The sequence below is a fragment of the Cavia porcellus genome, unplaced genomic scaffold, assembly GCF_034190915.1.
Source record: "Cavia porcellus strain 051 isolate PalLab524CR breed Dunkin Hartley unplaced genomic scaffold, mCavPor4.1 scaffold_34, whole genome shotgun sequence".
NCBI lineage: Eukaryota > Metazoa > Chordata > Mammalia > Rodentia > Caviidae > Cavia > Cavia porcellus.
Window position 1 is genome coordinate 1,306,693 of NW_026947517.1, and position 21,965 is coordinate 1,328,657.

The window sequence follows — 21,965 nt, forward strand, 5'->3', positions numbered from 1 at the left end:
AGACCAGGACCCTCAGTCTCCATGGTTACTCAGCCCCAGACCCCTTGAATCAGCATCTGCCAAAGTCCTGCGCCGTTCAAAATTAACCAATGCGATCTGCTTCTGTAAACGTGCTTGTTTCCCGCTTGTGCCCTTAAAAACCCTGCACAAATTCCCCTCGGGGCCCTCCGCACTCGTTTGCCTGGAGGACCCCATGCGCATGGAAATAAACTTCTTTCCCTCACCAAGAGTTGAGTCCTTGGGGTCTCTTTCCCTGCGGCAGCGGCCCTAACATTCTGGAGGCCCCAGCGAGATAGCACGCCTCACGGGAGGTGACCTCAACGGCTCTGCGGTGGGTGAGTACGACCGGTCGCTTCTTATTTTTACTCTGAGGATCAATCTACTGGTATTTTACGCCCCGAGCCAAACGGCTCCGATCTAGGGGCAATTTTTGTTACCTGTTTTTGTTATCTGTTCTCTGTTCTCTGGTGACTGGGGGACGCCCCACACGGTTTTCCGTGACTCACCGTCTGCGATAGGATTTTCCTATCAGTCTGGGGAATTTTATTCCCAATCTGTGGTCCATCCAGGCCAATTCGGAGACACCCTCTGAGGTGACTCATCCGGGCCAATCTGGAGACACCCTGCAAGGTGGCTCGTTTGGAGTGAAACTGATGCGTGAGAGTGAGGTGGCCGGCCTGTTTGTCCTGTGTGTCGTGGGTGTTGTGATTAGTTATTTGTTGTATTGCGCTTGCGTTAACCGCCCTGTGACTATAGAACATCATGGGACAGTCGACCTCATCCCCATTGTCCCTCACACTCGACCATTGGTCGGAGGTGCGGAAGAGGGCTCACAATCTCTCCTTGCAGGTCAAGAAGAGTAAATGGCAGAATTTCTGCTCAACTGAGTGGCCCACTTTTTCAGTGGGATGGCCGCCGGAGGGGACTTTCCACCTGCCCCTCATCCTAGCGGTTATGAACATCATCTTCAGCCCCGGACAAAGGGGCCACCCTGATCAGGTCGCTTACACCTTGGTATGGCAGGACCTCAGGGAGGAACCCCCACCGTGGGTGAAACCCTTTCTTCCCCCTTCTGACTCCTCTATACCAAAACTCTTAGCTCTGAAAGGACCTCCCGCTTCCGCTCCGGCTCCGGTCCTGCCCGAGTCTCAGCCTGATCTACCTTTGCTCGACTATGACCAGCCTCCTCCCTCCCAGCTGACTCAACCTCCTCCGTACCCACTCTCTCCTCCAGCCTCCTCGTCCGGATCGAGCACTCCTTCTCCTTCAGCACCCTTTTCACCTGAACCGAACCCCTCTTCTCCTCCGATACCCACGTCCCCTCTGTATCCCCCGCTCCCTACGATGGCTTGCTCTGGGTCTACACCTCCGGGGCCCACGGGCACAGCCCAGAACACTCGGAGTAAGCTACGGCCTGAGGACCCAGTCGTTACCCTCCCTCTTCGCCCCTACGGGCCCATGATAGATGACGGGTCAGATGGAGGGCAGATGCCCGCTTTACAGTACTGGCCTTTTTCTACCTCAGATCTCTATAACTGGAAAAACAATAACCCTCCTTTCTCTGATGATCCGTCTAAGTTAACAGGTTTAATGGATTCTATCATGTTCTCCCACCAACCCACATGGGATGACTGCCAGCAGCTTCTAGGGGTCCTGTTCACCACCGAGGAGAGAGACCGCATCCTTCTGGAAGCCCGGAAAGCTGTTCCCGGAGAAAATGGCAGACCCACCCAGAGACCAGAACTGATTGATGATTTCTTTCCCTTAAAACGCCCCAACTGGGACCCCAACTCACCTACCAGTAGGCAGCATCTTTCTATCTATCGCCAGACTCTAATGGTAGGTCTCCAGGCGGCCGCAAGGTGCCCCACTAATTTGGCCAAGGTAAGGGAAGTTACCCAAGGGCCTACTGAGACTCCCTCAGTTTTTCTGGAACGCCTGATGGAAGCTTACCGGCAGTACACGCCTTTTAACCCTGAAGAAGAAGGCCGACAGGGCTCAATAGCCATGACCTTCATAGGGCAATCGGCTCCTGATATAAGACCTAAGCTCCAAAGGCTAGATGGTCTGCAAGACCTAACTCTGAGGGATCTTGTTAAGGAAGCTGAAAAAGTCTACTATAAACGGGAGACAGAAGAGGAAAAAGAGTTAGCTAGAGACAAGAGACGAAACAAGGAATTAGCTAAAATGTTGGCCACAGTTATTCAGGGAAAACCTGAGACAGGAAAGGGAAAGCCCACTCGCCCCCCCCATTAGACCCTGACCAATGTGCATATTGTAAGGAAAAAGGACACCTGATCAAAGACTGTGAGAAATTGAGAAACGAGCCAGAAAGGAACGAGAAAAACAGTCCTCGCAGCGGCCCTGAGCCCCCATGCTCACCTTAGATGAAGAGGACTAGGGACTTCGGGGCTCGGACCCCCTCCCCGAGCTCAGGGTAATGTTTAAAGTGGAGGGGACTCCCATAGAATTCGAGGTCGATACGGGAGCTGTTTACTCGGCTCTTCAGGCCCCCTTAGGGGCCCTTTCAACTAAGAAATCTCTAGTTCAAGGGGCTAACGGGAGCAAATATCGCTCGTGGACCACCAAGCGCACAGTTGACCTAGGCAAAGGAAAAGTAAAACACTCCTTCCTGGTTATTCCTGAATGCCCTGCTCCCCTCCTGGGACGAGACTTATTAACCAAACTGGGGGCAAAAATCTCCTTTGAGCCCCAAGGACCTCAGGTGACATTCCGTAACCCAAAGGTTGGGCAACCCATGGTTACAGTGTTATCTCTAAAATTGGAAGATGAGTATAGGCTCTATGACCACCGAGACCCCCAGCCCATCACCCCTGCCTGGCTAACTGATTTTAAAGACTCCTGGGCCGAGACAGCTGGGCTCGGGCTGGCAATCCAGCAACCGCCTGTAGTGGTCACTCTAAAAGCCACTGCCTCCCCTATTCGAGTTAAACAATATCCCATTAATAGAGAAGCTCACCTAGGGATCAAGGTACACATACAGAGACTTTTAGACCAAGGGGTATTGACTCCTTGTTGGTCTGCATGGAATACTCTGCTGCTCCCGGTCAAAAAGCCCGGGGCAAATGACTACAGACCGGTAGAGGACTTGAGGGAGGTCAACAGCAGGGTGGAGGACATTCACACCACCGTACCCAATCCTTATAATCTCCTCAGCGGTTTAAATCCGTCAAGGACTTGGTACACTGTTCTGGATTTAAAGGATGCCTTTTTCTGTTTGCCTTTGCACAAAGATAGCCAGCCCTTGTTTGCGTTTGAATGGACGGACCCCGAGACTGGGTCCACCAGACAATTGACCTGGACGCGCCTCCCACAGGGCTTCAAAAATAGCCCGACCATCTTTGATGAGGCTCTACACAAGGATTTAGCCCCCTTTCGGGCTCAACACCCAAACCTCAACCTCCTTCAATATGTAGATGACTTGCTGCTGGCCGCGGACTCTGAGGGTGACTGCACCAGTGGAACTCAGGACCTTTTACGTGAGTTGGCTATCCTGGGATATAGGGCATCGGCAAAAAAGGCTCAAATTTGTAAACGAGAGGTAATTTTCCTGGGCTACTCCTTAAAAGGGGGGAAAAGATGGCTCACTGAGGCTAGAAAACAGACTGTGGTCCAGATTCCCCCTCCAAAGAGCCAAAAACAATTACGAGAATTCCTGGGTACCACGGGGTTTTGCCGGTTGTGGATCCCTGGGTTCGCAACCTTGGCAGCTCCCCTATACCCGTTACTGAAGGGGGGATCTCCCTTTGTTTGGGAAAAAGACCACCAGCAGGCCTTTGATGCCATCAAGCGGGCCCTCCTATCCGCTCCGGCCCTGGCCCTTCCTAATGTGGATAAACCCTTTACTCTCTTCATTGAAGAGAAGAAAGGAATAGCGAGAGGAGTACTAACCCAGGCCTTTGGGCCATGGAGGCGTCCGGTGGCCTACCTCTCGAAAAGACTGGACACTGTGGCGAGCGGGTGGCTGCCCTGCTTAAAGGCCATCGCAGCGGCTGCCTTGCTCATCAAGGATGCTGATAAATTGACTTTGGGACAAAAAATAACAATCATTGCCCCGCATACACTAGAAAGCATCATCTGCCAACCTCCAGACAGGTGGCTCTCAAATGTCAGAGTTACTCATTATCAGAGTCTCTTGCTCAACAAGGACAAGATAACTTTTGGACCCCCGGTGACTCTCAACCCGGCGACCCTGCTGCCGGAAGAAGCTCCGGAACCCATCCTCCATACCTGCCAGGACATCTTGGCAGAAGAGGCCGAAGTACGACCGGAATTATTGGATTACCCCCTACCCGATGCAGAGGTGACCTACTTCACTGACGGAAGTAGCTTTTTGATTCAAGGTAAGCGGTATGCGGGGGCAGCTGTGACTGATCATTCCAATGTTATCTGGACAGCCAGACTAGAGGACGGGTCCTTGGCCCAAAAGGCCGAACTGATCGCTTTGACTAAGGCTCTGGAGCTCGCCAAAGGAAAGCGGGCAAACATTTACACGGATAGCCGATATGCTTTTGCAACGGCCCACATCCATGGGGCCATATACCGCCAACGGGACTTCTGACCTCCGCAGGCAAAGAAATAAAACACAAACAGGAAATCCTTCAATTGCTAGCTGCAGTTATGTTACCTCAGAAGGTGGCGATAATACACTGTAATAGCCACCAAAAAGGGACTGATCCTGTCACGAAGGGAAACAACCTGGCCGATCAGGCAGCAAAATCTGCAGCCATGGGAGTCTCACAGATGTTGGTGACTGATATCAAAGATTCTCCTCCCAAAGAGAAAGCTCAGATTAACCAAACCCCTGAGGCATCTGACCTGACTACTTACATACGACAGGCCCATCGGCTCACCCATTTGGGAGTTAAAAAGCTGTGCCTACTGGCCCAACACCAAGACTTCCCGGGGGCATCCCCCACTGCCATACGCCAGGTCGCCATGTGGGTTGTGACTAATTGTGAGGCATGTCAATTGACCAATGCCTACCCTGCCAAGCTGGCCCCCGGCAAAAGGCTACGCGGCACCAGACCTGGACAATACTGGGAAGTAGACTTTACAGAAGTTAAACCTGCCCGATGTGGACTAAAATATCTGCTAGTTTTTGTGGACACCTTTTCTGGATGGACTGAGGCTTTTCCTACCAAAAAGGAAACTGCTGCCATGGTAACGAAAAAGTTGATGGAAGAAATTTTTCCTTGGTTCGGATTGCCAAAGGTAATAGGGTCTGACAATGGGCCGGCGTTTGTGGCTAAGGTAAGTCAGGGACTGGCCAACATATTGGGGATTGATTGGAAGTTACATTGTGCTTATAGACCCCAAAGTTCAGGACAGGTAGAAAGAATGAATAGAACTATTAAGGAGACCCTCACTAAATTGGCTCATGAGACTGGCTTAAAAGATTGGACGATGCTCCTGCCTTATGCCCTTTTTCGCGCGCAAAACACCCCGTCAGCCAAACCCCCTAACCTTACTCCCTTCGAGATCCTCTTTGGCACTCCACCCCCCATTCGAGATCTCACTCCCTTAACTGAACATGCTGCCTTGTTGCCAACCTCCCTGTCTGACAGGCTCATCGCCCTCGACAATCTACAGAGGGACGTGTGGACGCAGCTAGCCTTGGCCTACGCCCCCAGTGAGTTCCCCGCGCCACATCCGTACCAGGTGGGAGACTTTGTGTTCATCCGGTGCCACCAACAAGAGACTCTGCAGCCTCACTGGAAAGGACCATACCAGGTCCTATTGACTACTCCTACAGCGGTAAAGGTTGACGGAATCGCCTCTTGGATCCACGCGTCACACCTAAAGCCTGCTTCAGCGCCAGAGGACGACTCCTGGGAACTCAAACGGTCTGATAACCCCTTAAAACTTAAACTGAGCCGAAAGACTCCTTGATGCTGTTTCTGTACACTCCCCTTGTGTATTGTTACAAAATGACCCAGCAAAGACCCCAGATTGTAACCCCCTGGGCTATAATGAAATTACTCATGTTAGTGTTAGTCACCCCTACAATAGCTAACCCCCACCGCCCTTGGATCTGGTCATTGATTAAGTGGGACAACCAAGAGGTGGTCGGCAAGTGGGAAGGATCAGGTAATCCCACTTTTGCCTTCTTTTCCTGCGATATTGTCCCTCAAGCCCCCTGTATGGATCCATCTCAGGTTGTTTACCTATGCCCAACTTCAGTGGGGGGGAGAACCTATTGTAACTCCCCAGGAGAGTATTACTGTGCTTACTGGGGATGTGAGACGGTGGCCACTGCGTGGACACCCACCATAAGGGACCAACACATTAGTCTTTCAAGGTTGACTGGAGCTCGCCCAAAGCCCCCCACTTGTTATGGTGGGGCTTGGGATGCCGAGTTGAGCCAGGGACCTGGACCCTGCCTATACCTATAACTCACGGTCCTCACCCCCCAAGAGCCTTCATGGATCACAGGAAAAACTTGGGGGTTTAGATATTATCAAAGTGGAAAAGACTCAGGGGGATATTTGTTTATCAAAAAGGAATTAAAACCAGAAACAAGGCCGTCCCCGCCACCACTGGCCCCAACAACTGCTAAAAGACTTTTATCCCCGGGGCCCAAGGCTACCCAAAATCGAGAACACATGACCTCACCCCGCACCCCCTCCGGGGATTTAACTAATTCTCCTGAGTCGGGACTCGTCCCTCCAACCGTGAGCTCTCTTCTTAGCCTTATACTTGGGGCTCATAAAGCCCTTAATCTTACCCATCCAGACCTAGCCCAAGCTTGTTGGTTATGTCTAAGTGCTAACCCTCCATATTATGAGGGGACTGCTCTAAATGATTCCTATACGCTGACCCCCAATTCTGACCAGTGCGATTGGGATCACGTGTCCCACACCCTTCCTTTACCTGGCCTCGCTAGCCGAGGAACCTGTATAGGGACACTTGATAATTGGCCTGCAGACCTACGCCATCGCTGCCTCACACATACCCACTCCTTCCCCAGAAACCAGTACCTCATCCTTCCCACCGGGGCATTCTGGTTATGTACTACGGGGCTCACCCCTTGTGTTTCCACAAATGTACTCCTTGCAGGGGACAGCTCCTGCACCCTCATAGACCTTATGCCACGCATTAAGTATCTCCCTCCTGACATGCTCCCCCTCATGAAAGGTCGATATAAACGGGAACCTGTCTCCCTGACCCTGGCAGTCTTATTAGAGATAGGTGTGGCAGGGGGGATAGGAACTGGTACAGCAGCCCTCATTACTGGGCACCAGTCCCGCCAGCAGCTTCTTGCAGTTGTGAACCAGGATCCACAGGCCCTAGAGACATCTATAACTGCATTACAACAATCTCTCTCGTCTCTATCTGAAGTAGTGTTACAAAACAGAAGAGGCTTAGATCTTTTGTTTTTAAAAGAAGGGGGTCTCTGCGCCGCACTTAGAGAAGAATGTTGTTTTTACACTGATCCTACTGGGATTGTAAAAGATGCAATGGAAAAGTTGAGAGAGAGAATCAGATCTTGAGAGCCCCCTTCAAGTGAAGCCAAAGTGTTCTCTTTCTGGGAATCAATCCTGCCCTATATTCTCCCTTTATTGGGACCTCTGGCCGGATTCATTATAGTCATGGCTATAGCCCCTTGCCTCATTAACCGAGTAACCTGGTTTGTGAGGGCCCAGATTTCTCAAGTAAAAGTTATGGTGCTACGTCAACAATATGATCCCTTACCCATACAGGACCTTTAAGATTAAAAGTCATTTGCAAAAAAAAAGGGGGGGAATGAGAGAATCGACTCCCCGTTTGTGATGTAACCCCCCCGAGCTATAGAACAGAGCTGTAAGGAATGTCTCACTCCCTAATTCCTCCTAGAGATATTGGAGCAGGCCAGGAAGGAATGCATTTGCTAGTCATTAACCACAAGATGTTCTGTCCTCTGTAAAGGAAAAGATAAGTAAAGGAATGTGCTGTTCAAACGAGACCGAGTTATACCTGGCACTCTGAGATCAGACCAGGACCCTCAGTCTCCATGGTTACTCAGCCCCAGACCCCTTGAATCAGCATTAGCCAAAGTCCTGCGCCGTTCAAAATTAACCAATGCGATCTGCTTCTGTAAACGTGCTTGCTTCCCGCTTGTGCCCTTAAAAACCCTGCACAAATTCCCCTCGGGGCCCTCCGCACTCGTTTGCCTGGAGGACCCCATGCGCATGGAAATAAACTTCTTTCCCTCACCAAGAGTTGAGTCCTTGGGGTCTCTTTCCCTGCGGCGGCGGCCCTAACAATTACAATAGTCACTTTTATATTTGTTGTTATTTTAGAAAAACTAACAAATATATGCAATTTTTAATTATCTTTTATTTAAATAATTGCACTGGTAAGGACTTACGTATAAAGCCTTAGGCTAAGTGTGATTCCTTTAGTCCCAGCATCAGCAGAGGATGAGATGGAACAATCATGGCTTTGAAGCTCACTTTGTGAGGCAATTTTGCTAGATGATTTATCAGAATGTGTGGTAGTCATTTTTATACCTGCATTTGAAGTTTAAGGAAACAGGTAAGTTTAGGTCAAGAATATAAATGTAGGATAGGATAGCTGAATCATGAAAATCATGATTTCTTTTTTTGGCCCAGGAAATGTGTGTTTCATGGTAATTTGTGCAACAGTCTTAAATATGCCTGTATTAGAGTAAAACATAGTGAAACATGAATGAGGGAGGCATTCTAGGTTCTGAAAGTAGAGGCATTATCAAAACTTTTTTACTCAATGCTACTGCTGGTGCTTTTTATAGGAAATAAGATAGGGCAACAAAACATGAAAAATGATTATATAATAATTTAATACTCATGCACAAATGAAGAAGCCAAAAAAAGAAACAAACCAAAAAATCGTCAAATGAAAAAGGATGAAGAAACCATCTACAGGATAGGAGAAGATTGCATGTTACTCCCTGACAGCTAACATGTAAATCCAATAGAAATGTGAAATGAATACACACTTTTCAGAACAGGTACAAATTGTCAAGAAATACCTGAAGAACTATTGAGCATTTATGCACAATAGAGAAATGCAGATCAGTACACCATCTCATTGCAGAGACAAATCACTGCAAGACCAAAAGAACACTCATGAGATTGCAGGGGAAAAGAAACTATTTAATTTTGTTGGTGGAAATATAAGAAAGTACTTCAACCACTACTGAAGTCAGTGTTCAATGTATTCGAATGATTAAACATAGTGAGTCCACTAAGTGAAATGCTTCCTTTAATGGGTCTCATACTCAAAGATCTAAGGACCCATTGCAGTGATTCATGCATATTCCTGTTTACTGCAGCAATAGTCACTTTTCTGTGGAGAGCAGCAGCAAGCACTGCTCCATCACTACCAAATGCCAATGATGAACAACAAATACTCATCAGTGCACTCTGTTTAGTAAATGATATGCTATTTTATTATGAAATGAGATCTAAGTTAGGTTTTTATAGTATGATAAGGATGATATAAGCATGAGAGTCATGCTAATGTAACAAGGCCCTAACTATTACACTCTTGTGTTAATTATATTTGAACTGTTTTTCTTTTGGTGGCAACATGTTGCTATGAAGTTCAGGTTGGATTTTAGATCACTTTATAACCCAGAGTGGTCTCAAACAATTCTCCTGCCTCAGCCTCTCAAGTGCTTGGTTACACACCCATGCCATCGCCCCAGTTTAGATTTGATATGTTAACTTCATATTCAGTATTTTTTTTTAAATTTCAACTGTTTTGGTTGTTAAAGTATTTCCACTTTTTACCTCCAGCAAATATAACCACTGTGACCTTATTGATATGGTGATGTACATACCATCATCCTTATGACATTCTCTCATGGGCCCAGTGCTGTCAGTGTACTGCAGTGAGACTTATGTGTTCAAATGTATATAACTGTTTGTTTTTCTACTTTCCTTCAAAAAGATTTTAAAATTGCCTGATATAATCAATAACCTTGTCTACACTTTGATGCACAAGCCCACAGTTAAGTAGAGGGCAGCACACACACACAGGAAAGAGACCACATAGTTCCCGTGAGAAGTTTGTCAAGGCACATGAGAAGACAACTCTGTGGAGATATGTGTTCCTGATTATTACATTTGAATGAGCTTCAGGTTTTCTCATTGTTTTTTGCGAGGTGTACCAGATGACTACGTTAAGATATGGAGTTATAAAGTGTCCTTATTTTTGTACAGAGGATCAAACTCATGACTTTGAGCTTGCTAAGCAGATGCTTATGCCACTGAGATCATTCCTCAGCACTTACAAAGTCTGTTTTGGAATTTAAGTATCTGAAGAACTGCATTGGTGGTGTGGCCCACATAGTAATGTCAACTTGGATCACCCAGTGAACTGAGGCACCATTGTTTTGGGCATAGAGCATCCATTGAAGGATTGTTGCAAACATCATCAAAGGAGAAATGGAGGGGAAGGTGCTGGGCTGTTGATTCTCATGGAGAAGCTGGTATCACAGTTTTCCAGATATGAACACAGACATCATCATCATCATCAGAGGAGGAGCACAGTAATTCATTAGTACTGTATATGGCTACTGTTTTCTTTTGCAGATCTATGGCCCTCATCCTGAGTTTTTTGTCTTGGCTCCAGTATTGATCACTCAGTCTGATGGCACACATGCCGTGCCCAAGTGCACAGACTTTGTAGGTTCTAACAACGAACTTTGACACTTCCTAGTACACAACTTTAATAGAGACTTGCATGAGACATTGGGAGTGCCTCTAGGTCTGCAGGTAAACTTGTGTTGGTCCTTGCCATGGGTTCTAAGGTTCAGCAGGACTTAAGAAGTATATTGTCATAGGATTCAGATTGTCAGCTGGATTCTTTAGGTATCTAGTATGTGGACAGATCTACACCTCTCTAAATCTGACTTTTTGGGGGTGAATATTTTAATATAATCTTATCAATTATAACTTCCATATTAAATCTCTTTCCTTGCAAACCCTGACTACAATAGATGGGAAAGGGTAAGAGGTGACATTTTTCAGACATGACAATGTTCTTTAGTTAGTTAATGTTCCATGCCACTTTTCTCATGTGGAGAAGCCCAGCTATATCAATAGCTTGGCTTTGAAGACTGTTGATAGATTCTCTACAGATATTAAGGCATTACATTCTGTGTTGCATGATCAAGAAGCACATGGGGTAGGAACATCCATGGTTCTTCCTGTCACCTGAACCTAGCCTTGTAGCCTATACTGTCTGGCCTCTGTGTACTGGAATTGCCAATAAAAGATGCAGTCACAGATGCAGTCATTTTATATTGACAAATAATTTGCAAGTATTGGCATGTTATTTCTTGGTGTTGTACCTTTAACTTTCATGACAAAAAACATCTAAGAAATTTATGACAACCAAGCCAACCCTGCAAAGAATACTGAAAGACAGTGTTGATATTCATAGAATAAAATGAAGTAAGGCAGACAATTAACCAGTATGGAAAGATAACTTGTCAACAATAAACCAATATATAACAGTTATAAACATCAAAGTGAATGGGCTCAATTAACCAATTAAAAGAAACAGACTTGTAGAATGGATCAACAAACAATGGCCAATCACATGCTGTCTACAAGAAACCCACCTCACCCAAAGTGAAACTCACAGACTGAAAGTCAAAGAATGGAAAACAATACATCATGCAACAGGAAGTGAAAGAAAAAAAAGGGTAGCTATTTTGTCTGCAGACAATGTGAACTTCAAACCAGGAATGATTCTAAGACATAAAGAAGGTCACTACATACTGGGAAGGGGAAAACATAAAGAAGAAGAGATAACTATCTTCAGTATATATGCACCAAATTCCAGAACACAAATTTATCCAAAGCAATTATATATAGAAATGAAAAATCAAATAAGCAATAACACAATTCTAACAGGAGAACTTAACACACCATGAACACCAAGAGACAGAAAAACCAGACAAAAATCAGCAAAGAAATAACAGAACTGAATCACACCTGTAAACTAATGGACCTGATGGACATATACAGAGTGTTCCACACAACAAAATCAGGATACATATTCTTCTCAGCATTACGTGGGATATTCTCTAAAATAGCCCATATACTAGGCCACAGAACATTTTTAAATAAATGCAAAAGGGTTTAAATTATCTCATGCATTTTATAGGATCATAGAACCATGAATCTTGTAACTAATGATAAAAGAAACTGCAAAAATCACACAAACACATGGAAATTAACACACTCTTGAGCAAACTGAGGGTCACAGGGGAAATTAAAGAACAAATTAAATGATACATAAAAGCAAACAAAATACACCTACAACTTACTGGAATGTGTATGATGCAATAAAGCAGCCCTCAGAGGACAATTCATTGCACTGACTTCCTACATCAGGAAAACAGAATGAATACAAAGGAAGAACCTGTTGCTACACCTCAAATTTCTAGAAAGACAAGAGCAAGTGAAGCCCAAAGTCAAAAGAAGGGAGGAAATTATAAAAATCAGAGCAGAAATTAATGCAATAGAGACTAAGATCACAATCCAAAGAATCAGTGAATGAAAGAGTTGGTTCTGTGAAAGAATAAATAAAATTGATAAGTACCTAACCTACCCTATTTTAAAAAGGAAGAAAAGGCTCAAATTCATGAAATAAGGAATGCAAATGACAAAATCACGACAAACTATTGGGAAATTCAGAAGATTATCAACACCTATTTGAAAATAATCTACTTTCATTGGTTTAATAATATAGAAGAAATGGACAGATGCCTAGAAATATATGAATTACCAAAGCTCAATCAAGACGATGTAAAACTATTGAATAAATCAGTCTCTATTAAAGAAATTGAAAACATAATAATTCTCCTTACATACAAAGAAGAGCCCAGGCCCAGATAGATTCACTGTGGAATTCTTCAAGATATACAAAGAAATTTAATGCCAGCACTCCTCAAACACTTCAGTGAAATAAAAAAAAAATCAATTCTTCCTTAATCATTCCTGGAAGTAATAATATTCTAGTTGCAAAACCTGAGAAAGACCCAACTAAAAAAGAGAACTACAGGCCAATCTCCCTAATGAACACAGATACAAAAATCGTCAATAAAATATTGGCAAACAGGAAGCAGCAAATCATCAGGATGATAAACCACAACCAAGTGCCATTCATCCGAGACATGCAGGGATGTTTCACCATATGTAAATCAATCAATGAAATCCACCATATCAATAAAACCAAAGGTAAGAATCACGTGAGCATTTCTATTGATGTAGAAGAAGCTTTCCATAAGGTGCATCTTCCATTCATGAAAAGAACCTTACAGAAAATTGGAATAGATGATCTTTACCTAAATATGATAAAGGTCATCTGTGACAAACCAATAACCAGCATCATATTAAATGGCAAAAAGATTAAGGCCTTTACCTTAAAATAAGGCAAAAGACATGGAGGTCCCTCATCACTGTTCCTATTCAGAATAGTACTGGAAATACTAGCCAGAACAATGAGATATTAGACAGAAATTAAAGGGGTAAAGATAGGAAAGGAGGAAGTTAAATTATTATTATTTGCAGATGACATGATACTCTACATAGAAGACCCTCAAAATTCCATTGAAAGCCTCCTAGATACAATAAATTCAGTGAAGTAGCTGGATACAAAGTCAATACTCAAAAATCAATAGCATTCCTATACACTAACAACAAAATCATTGAGAGAGAAATAGGAGAAGCCACACTCTTCACATTAACAACCAAAAAAATGAAATACTTTGGAATTAATCTCACAAAAGAAGTAAAATTATCTACATAAGGAAAATTATAATATCCTGAAAAAGAAATTGAAGAGAATCACAGAAAATTTAAAAACATCACTTTTTCATGCATAGGAAGACTGAGTATTGTGAAAATGCCTTTTCTCTCAAAAGTGTTATACAAGTTCATTACAATCCCAATGAATATAGCATCAACATACCTCATAGATCTAGAGAAATCAGTCTTAAAATTAATCTGGAACCAGAAGAGACTGAGAATAGCAAAGATAATTCTAAGCAGCAAATGAAAGGCAAGAGGCATCACAATCCCTGAGTTGAACTTATACTACTAAGCAATTATAATAAAATCAACATGGTATTGAAATAAAAACAGATCTAAAGATCAATGGAATAAATTAGAAGATACAACCACAACAACAGACAAACTCAACTATCTTATCTTTGATAAAGGGGCCCAAAATGTTCACTGGAAGAACCACAGTCTCTTAAATGAATTGTGCTTGAAAAACTGGCTCACTATAGGCCAAAAACTAAATCTAGACAGATTCCTATCAAAATGTACTAAACTAAAATGTAACTGGATTAAAGATATGAATATTATAACAGAAACACTAAATCTGTTAGAAGATAAATAGGGTACAATTCTTGAAGACATAGGAGTAGGTAGAGAATTCATGAACAGGAATCAAACCCCACAGGAAATACTTCCCTGAATCAATAAATGGGATCACATCTTATTAAAATGTTTGTGCGTGTCAAAAGAAATCTCCAGCATAATGAAAAAAAAACCAGAAACTGGGAAAAAGTCTTAGTGAACCATCCCTAAGACAAAGGATTTCTGTCTAAAATATATAAAAAACGAAAAAAAAATCAGACCCCCAATATTCAAAGATCTAATCCAAAAATAGCATTTGAGATGAATGCATAATTCTCAGATGAAGAAATGCAAATGACAAAAAAATATGAAAAAAAGTTCCTCATCATTACTCATTAGAGAAATTCAAATTAAAACCACACTGAGATTCCATCTCACTCCAGGAAGAATGGCCAGGATCCAGAAAACTACCAACAACAAATGCTGGGGAGGGAGTGGGGAAAATGGAACTCACATGCACTGTTCTTGGGAGATTAGACTGGTGAAACCATTATGGAGGTCAGTATGGAGATTTCTCAAACAGATGGGATAGGAAATCCCACTTGATCCAGCTATTCCACTTCTAGGTATATTCCCAAAAGAAATGAAAGCATCATACCTCAGTGATATATGTACACCCATTTTTATAGCAGCACAATTTTTAATAGCTGGATCTTGGAAATAGCCTAAGTGTCCATAAACTGAGGAATGGATAAAAATCTGTGGTATTTTAATTCAATGGAGTACTACTCAGCTATAAAAATGATCACATTGATATATTTATAAATAAATGGATGCAACATGAATCCTCACTCATACGTGAAATAAATCAAACTCACATGTATAAATACTGTATACTCTCCCTAGTGTAAGTTCCAGTTAAGAGTACATAAGAGTTTATGGTAATCATGATTCCCCATTACATTGCTTTGGAGACTTATAATATTCCCATTCATTAGTTGGAATGGTTTTATCCTGGGTTGTTTGATTTTTATTATCTGTGATGGTATGAACAGCTATTTTTAAGAAAATAAGACATTATAATAGCCACTGCTAATTTAATATCATCTTGCTTTGAAGTGCTGCCATGCTTTTGTTCTTCTGTTTCCATTGGTGACGTCATGTTTTATCTTATTGGAATTTATTACGTGTGATAGTATAAACAAATCTTTTATGAATAATGAGATAATATGATAACAATTTTCCATTTTCTGTTATTTGGTTTTGAATGTCCTGTAATTATTTCAGTCTCTTTAATGGTTTCATACTATTTCATTGTGTGTGATACTATTGTATATGAAAGCATACTCAACTATTTCAAGGAAAGAGAAATTATGGTAGCTACTGATATATTGGGTTGTCTTGTGGTAAAATACTGTGTTGCTTAAAATTGTCCTGTTCTGAAAAAATATAATTTGCAAGTCTCCCAAATCTTTTACTGATTTTGCTGATGAGAAAAAAATGAAGGATGCACAATCTGAGTTCCCAATAATCAATTATTACAACTCTATAGGCCTATCTGAACTCATGGAAATTCAACTACAGACTCCCCCTATTCCATCTAGAATTGGCCTTGAACCCAAGTGGTTCTGCAACATGTTACTAGACTTCTACAAGCGCAAGAGGGATAAGTTTCTCCGAGACTCCCTTCTCATTTTTGGTTTATGTTTACACAGTGTGTAACAATGCCATGTCTCTATGGTCAGCAGACCCTCATGTCTTTGCTTTAAAATACTGTTTCTGCCATCAATACTATATTAACATTGTCTCACTAACCTATTTGTGTTATTCAAACAACTCTAGGTAAAATGCAATTTTAATCTTCAATTGAGCTAATGAGTTTCACACTACCTTTTCTCATTTTCTTATAGCATTTTGCACTTTTAATTTTTCCTTATTATCACCACTATGCATTTCATACTCACTTGGTCTAAAAGTACTATGCAAGAAAGTGTCAGTGATGAATGAGACCTGAGTGATGTGCATTTGTGATTGATGTAATTATATGCAAAAATGTTGGAGCCATTGAAGCTGAATACACGTGCAAGCCTGTGGCATGGCCTGGGCATCAGTGAACTGAGTATGAGGAGACATCCCAGGGGGAAAGTTAGGGCAATATAGTTTTCCTAAATTAGCATCATTTGTTGCTCTGAGGGATCCTTGAACCCCTCCCAAGATCCTGCTCAGGTTTCCTCCATTGTCCAGTAAACTCCTTTCTGGTTCTGATTAAATACTTGCTACCCAGCATCATTCAGCCAGGTGGCTGGCCGACTTATGAGCTCCGCCAAGACTTTTACTTCTCCTGCAGTCCTAAAGATTGTGTCATTTGTTTCATTGTTTTGGGCCTTTCCCATGCACCTGTTTGAGGGGCTGTGGATCCAGGAATGGAACCCAAAATCTTGTTTCCTGAACAGGGACTCTAGAGTGGAGATGTCTGATGTAGAGTGTAACTTACATTTGTTGAGTTCCTGGCGTGGAATACAGCCCCAAAACATGTCTATTTCACTTTTTTTGGAAAATCCTTTCATTTTCTTTGAAAAAAATCCTTTGAGCCATTAAATCATGGAGAATTCTGTGTCTGAGGTGCAACAGAAATATAATGCAAAGTGCTTTTCCTTAGGAAGGTGGGCCATGTTACTTTAAAGGATAGTTTGGTACACCTCATGTGGGAAATTCATGGTCATTCTCCTTGTTATTCTTAGGTTGGTGTGGTCATTGTGGCAGATTGGGAAAAAACATACATAAACTGCTGCATTGAGGAGCCTTGAGCTGTGATCTCTGTCTTGCACACTTGGTATCTTTGCGGGGATGCTATGACATTTGGCAGGCAGGCAAATGGAACAACACACGGTTGGCTTCCCAGTTTCCTGGATGCCTCTCTTGTGCTGCTTCTCACCTCCTCTTGCTGCTGCCTCCAAAATATGCAAACCCTGTAAAACCTCTGGGCAACTCTTCACCTCTTGGACCTCCCAGGCAAAAGATGGCACAAGAATGTAAACAACATGGCAAATTAATTGCTTGACCTCTTTTGTATCAACAGGAAAAGAGCCCCACTTTGAAAGTTTGCAGTACTCTATTTAAAGAGTTAAAAGTGGCAGGGGGTAATCTCAGTGGCCTACGTGGCTGCCTGACACCCACAAGTTTGTGAGTTCAATACCATGTTCCAAACAACAAAAACAAGAAAGATAAAGAGTTTAAAATGCCTGTCAAAGGATAAAGATTTAAAAGTACTTTTGTAATTGGCATTATTGAGGGTATCCTTCATGATTGTGAAATGATCCTTTTGTACTGGAAAGTCTCAATGTGTACTATTATCACTCCAGCCCAACGTCAGGTGTGGCTTAAGAACGTTCTTGTGCTGAGGACATGCAAGCTATAAATAATATTGTTTGCTATATTCCTATAGGAGCTGCTGAATTATGAGGGGCAAGAGATTTTTCAGATATTTGTCAACATGTTCATTGCCACCCTCAGGCTATTATCCTCAAATTGCTTTAAAAGCTTGAATAAGAATCCCTGAATCAGTGGGCACACAAGGTTTTTTAGTACTATTAAACAGGAGAACACTGAACCTTGCCTTGCCTTTATAGAAGATTAAATAAAGCTATTGAATGCCAGGTGGACAACAAGGCAGTAGCCTCTATCTTGTTAAAGCAATTAACACACAAAAATGCAAACCAACGCTACAAAAATGCATTGAAAGATGTTTCTATGAAACCTGACACTAGCTTGGAATTCCCTGCTATGTTTAAGAAGGTTCCTACTACTTTTCATGATCCTTTACCTCCTGGGACAGTTGGCCAGTTCTTTCCTGTTCACCTGCATCAAAAAAGAGGCACTTTTGTTATCCTTGACATTATTGATGCAGGTTATATGGGCATATTGTTGCTTCAACTGTGATCTCTTTTACCCATTCAATTAATTTTTTGAATCTGTAGCCCAGCTAATTGTCTTGCCTTGTCTCCTCTAAAACTTGTGATGTTACTCATGGAAATCAAGCATTTGACTCTACTGTGGTGGCTACTGCTATTCCCCTGGGAGATGAATGCTGAAGCCTCTCTGTAGGTATTGACAAGCTTTCCTTTTCAGGTTTGCTGCACACTGGAGATGATGGTTTTGTTTTACTCCACTCGCCTGGAAATACTTTATTTCCCATTGTCAGTGCTATTCCCTCTCTTCACTTGAGGATGTACTGGAACATCTATAGTCCTTGGAATTGATTTAATCAATACTGTCTTACCACTTACCAAGGCTGACTTTTCCTTTTTGCTGTCCCCTGCTGTTCCCTCTGCAAGACTCAGGTCTGGAAATTTAGCTCAGTGGTATGAGCGCCTGACTTACAATTGCACAGTTATGAGTTTGATCCCTGGGACCAAAAAAAAAAAAAAAATCAAGGCCTCTGTAAGTAGCTTTTGCTGTCTATGTTGGTTCCATTTCTTTTGATATGCTCCATGATCATTATTTGTCACTATTTACCCTACTTCCCTTTTCTCTTCAAACTTATTTGGTTAGCACCCCTTTAAATAGTATCCTCATTGTCTTCACTGATGGAACCTCCCTTCATGAAGCTGTAACATATGTTTTTATAATACTTGGAAACACCTGTATTCACCACCACAAAACTCTTGTCAACGCAGTGAGCTCTCTGTGTTATCCTTGCTTTGCAAATTTTTTCATCCCATGTCCTTAGCTTAGTTACTGCCTCTTTATCTGTACATAATGCTATCCCACACTTATCTTCTCTTGTTATCTCTCCTTTAGCAATAGGCTCACAGTTAATGTCCTGTTTTTGCATCTACAGGCTCCTCTTTGACTTCATCATGGCCCTCTTTTTCTTTTACATACAGGTAGTCATTAAGCCCTACCTGTTGTTTGATATGATAATTACTGATCAAGCACTGAATATTCTGTTCCCTCTTTTTTTGGGCAGGGTCTTTTCATAACATTGTTTCTATATGCAGTTCAGGCTGCTGTTGAGATTAATTGTAGTCTACCCTCATTTGATAACACTAAAGAAAGCCCCACCTTCTTTCAAAAATCAGCGTGTTCCTTGCACAAATTGTTTCATATTCCAACTTCTGCAGCTAGAGCTTTCACTTACACTGATTTCCATTGCACTGCCATGCCTCACCCTTTTCCCTGTGATGCTGCCAACTCTCATGGCCTCTGTTCCAATGAACCTTGGTAAACATGCCACACACTGTTCCTTGATTTCTTTTTCATTTCTTCATGTTTCTGTTGATACATTTTCTAGTTTTATTTGTGCTTCACCACTGCATGCTGTATCTGCCCGACATGTAATGCAACATCTCTTGGCTGCATTTGCACTCATGGGTGTATCTTCCTTCCTTAAAACTCACAATGGTCCAGCCTATACCTCACAGGCTTTTGCTTTCTTTTGTTCCACATGGAACATTTCTCATGTAACTTGTATCCCCTATAATGACACTGACCAAGCAATCATTGAACAAGCTCATCATACCCTCAAATCTCTTCTCTTGAAACAATTAAAGAAGAATAATGCACTTCCTGCTCAGGTTCTTACTATTCTGTCGATGGTGCTATTTACTTTAAGTCACTTCTCTTTCCCAACAAAGCGTTCATCTTCCCTAGTTCAAATATGTTTTTACCAGAATATACCTCTGACAAAGCCTTTTGTATTATACAAAACACACCCAGACCCTGGTGGGCAGAGGCTCCTTGCCCCTGCTGATCTGGGGAAGAGGGATGTTTCTGTGTTATTGCCAAGGTGTTGTGTGGATTTCTGCTTATTGTGTTTGCCCTCCATGAATGCATTGGCACCACAGGCTCCACATCATAATTCCACCATTTCAGCGCTCCCTGATTCAAGCCTCAATTACTTTTATACAGGATCTCAACTAGTTGGACTATAAAAAATTCAACTGACTGGTCAAGAAATTGTTCAAGAAAGTGGTCATTAATACATCAGTCAGTTGAATTCAAGTTGTAGACTCTAACTTTGTAAAAAGGTATTGTAATTTGGCTTCAGGATAAGCTCAAGTTCACTTGATATTATAAGATGTTTGTCAGTCTATCCATATATCAGTTGTCTGTTTGTTCAGTTAGTTTGTAAGCAGGTTCTGGGAGTTGCTGAGCTAGTGATTGTTCAAACCTGTAAAGCAGAAATCAATTATGCCCATACAGGAGTGCTCAAGTGTCCCAGAACATCTCGGAACAACCTGAGTGCTGGAAGTGTACAGATTTTCCAGCACAGGGGGCATGGGGTGTAAGAGATGAGCTAGTTTAACAAAGGGGTATGGTACAAGTACACAAATGGCCTCTGAGGAACTTAAAGGGTTCTCACGGACCCCCACAAGTTCTGTGCTTATTTCTGTGTTTGTTTGAATCCACACAGATTGTCTGTCTATGTTTATCCACTTGAACACTGTGTGAACAGTTGTTCCTTTCATTTTGAGCTCAGGAATCTTTCTCTTTTTCCATATCTGGATCACATAATCAAAGATTACTTTTGGCAGTGAATTTATAAAGTATGCTTTTATCTTGGTTGCCAGGTGTTCCGAATGTCACAGAGACAGGGTATATGAATGAAATGTGTTGTTATTTATCATTGGCTTGATAGTCTCATTATTTAGAAATGATATTATTAGGATGAATAAACAAAGTCCCTTAGGACTGAGATTGCTGGACAAGGCTCTGATTGATAAATCATAAACTAACTGCTGGGTAACATTTTTAACCAGTGCTTGTTTATTGATCAAAGACATCAATGATCTCCATAGTCTTATAGGAGACACCTTAACTAAAGTTATGAAATGTACTCCAAAATGTTCACATTGGTCACTATCAAAAGAATTAATACATTTTTTTTGCATTGAAGATGTCTATGTAAAGGTTTCACATGGTTATGACAGTTTATTGTTGTCAAATTGATGATGTATTTGATATATTCATATTTCTGGAGGCATAGGCCTCCAAGATTGTAAAATGGGGATTGCTTATGGTAGCAGACTTTTTCCATGTTCATACCTCTCCTAATACCAAAGACTTGTGAGATTCACATTCCACTAAAGGTCAATAAATTGGTCAATGATACATAAGAGACTTCTTGGGTATTTGATAAGGGTGCTTGACTAAAATGGATATTTTATGTCAAAAGAGAAATTCAGATTATTGCAAGGATGTCATAATACAATAATATGTACGGTTCTGATTTCTGATTTACTATGTAAAATATGTCACTGTTAACACTGCAGGTATTCAAATGTTAAAAAATATCCATGGATAGTAGAAAATACATTTCACTTAATGTTCTAAGGTGTTTCATGTTTAGATAAAATAGTAATGTTAACCTTACTGCCTCTAATGTATTGTATTGTGATCAATCTTTTCTTCTGGATGTCCAACAGCTAAGGTTTAGGACCAAAAATGAGAGACACAGATGGGCTAAATGGATAGCCAATATTTTGTCCACAGCATTTAAAGCTTGGAGGAGACTCAGGATTTAACAGAAATCCTGCTTTCATCATCAGAAGATAACCAGTGAGTACCTAGTATTCTGATCAGGAAGATGATGAGACC

General features: G+C 42.1%; 1 protein-coding gene across 1 annotated transcript; it reads left to right on the forward strand.

The window, feature by feature from the left end:
• The first annotated feature begins 954 nt into the window (after positions 1-954).
• On the forward strand, positions 955-4,582 carry LOC134474626 (uncharacterized). Its single transcript, XM_063243136.1, is given in 6 exon segments — positions 955-2,218; positions 2,221-2,349; positions 2,394-2,992; positions 3,653-3,895; positions 4,169-4,282; positions 4,370-4,582. Coding segments are annotated over 6 exon segments (2,562 nt in total).
• Positions 4,583-21,965: the final 17,383 nt, after the last annotated feature.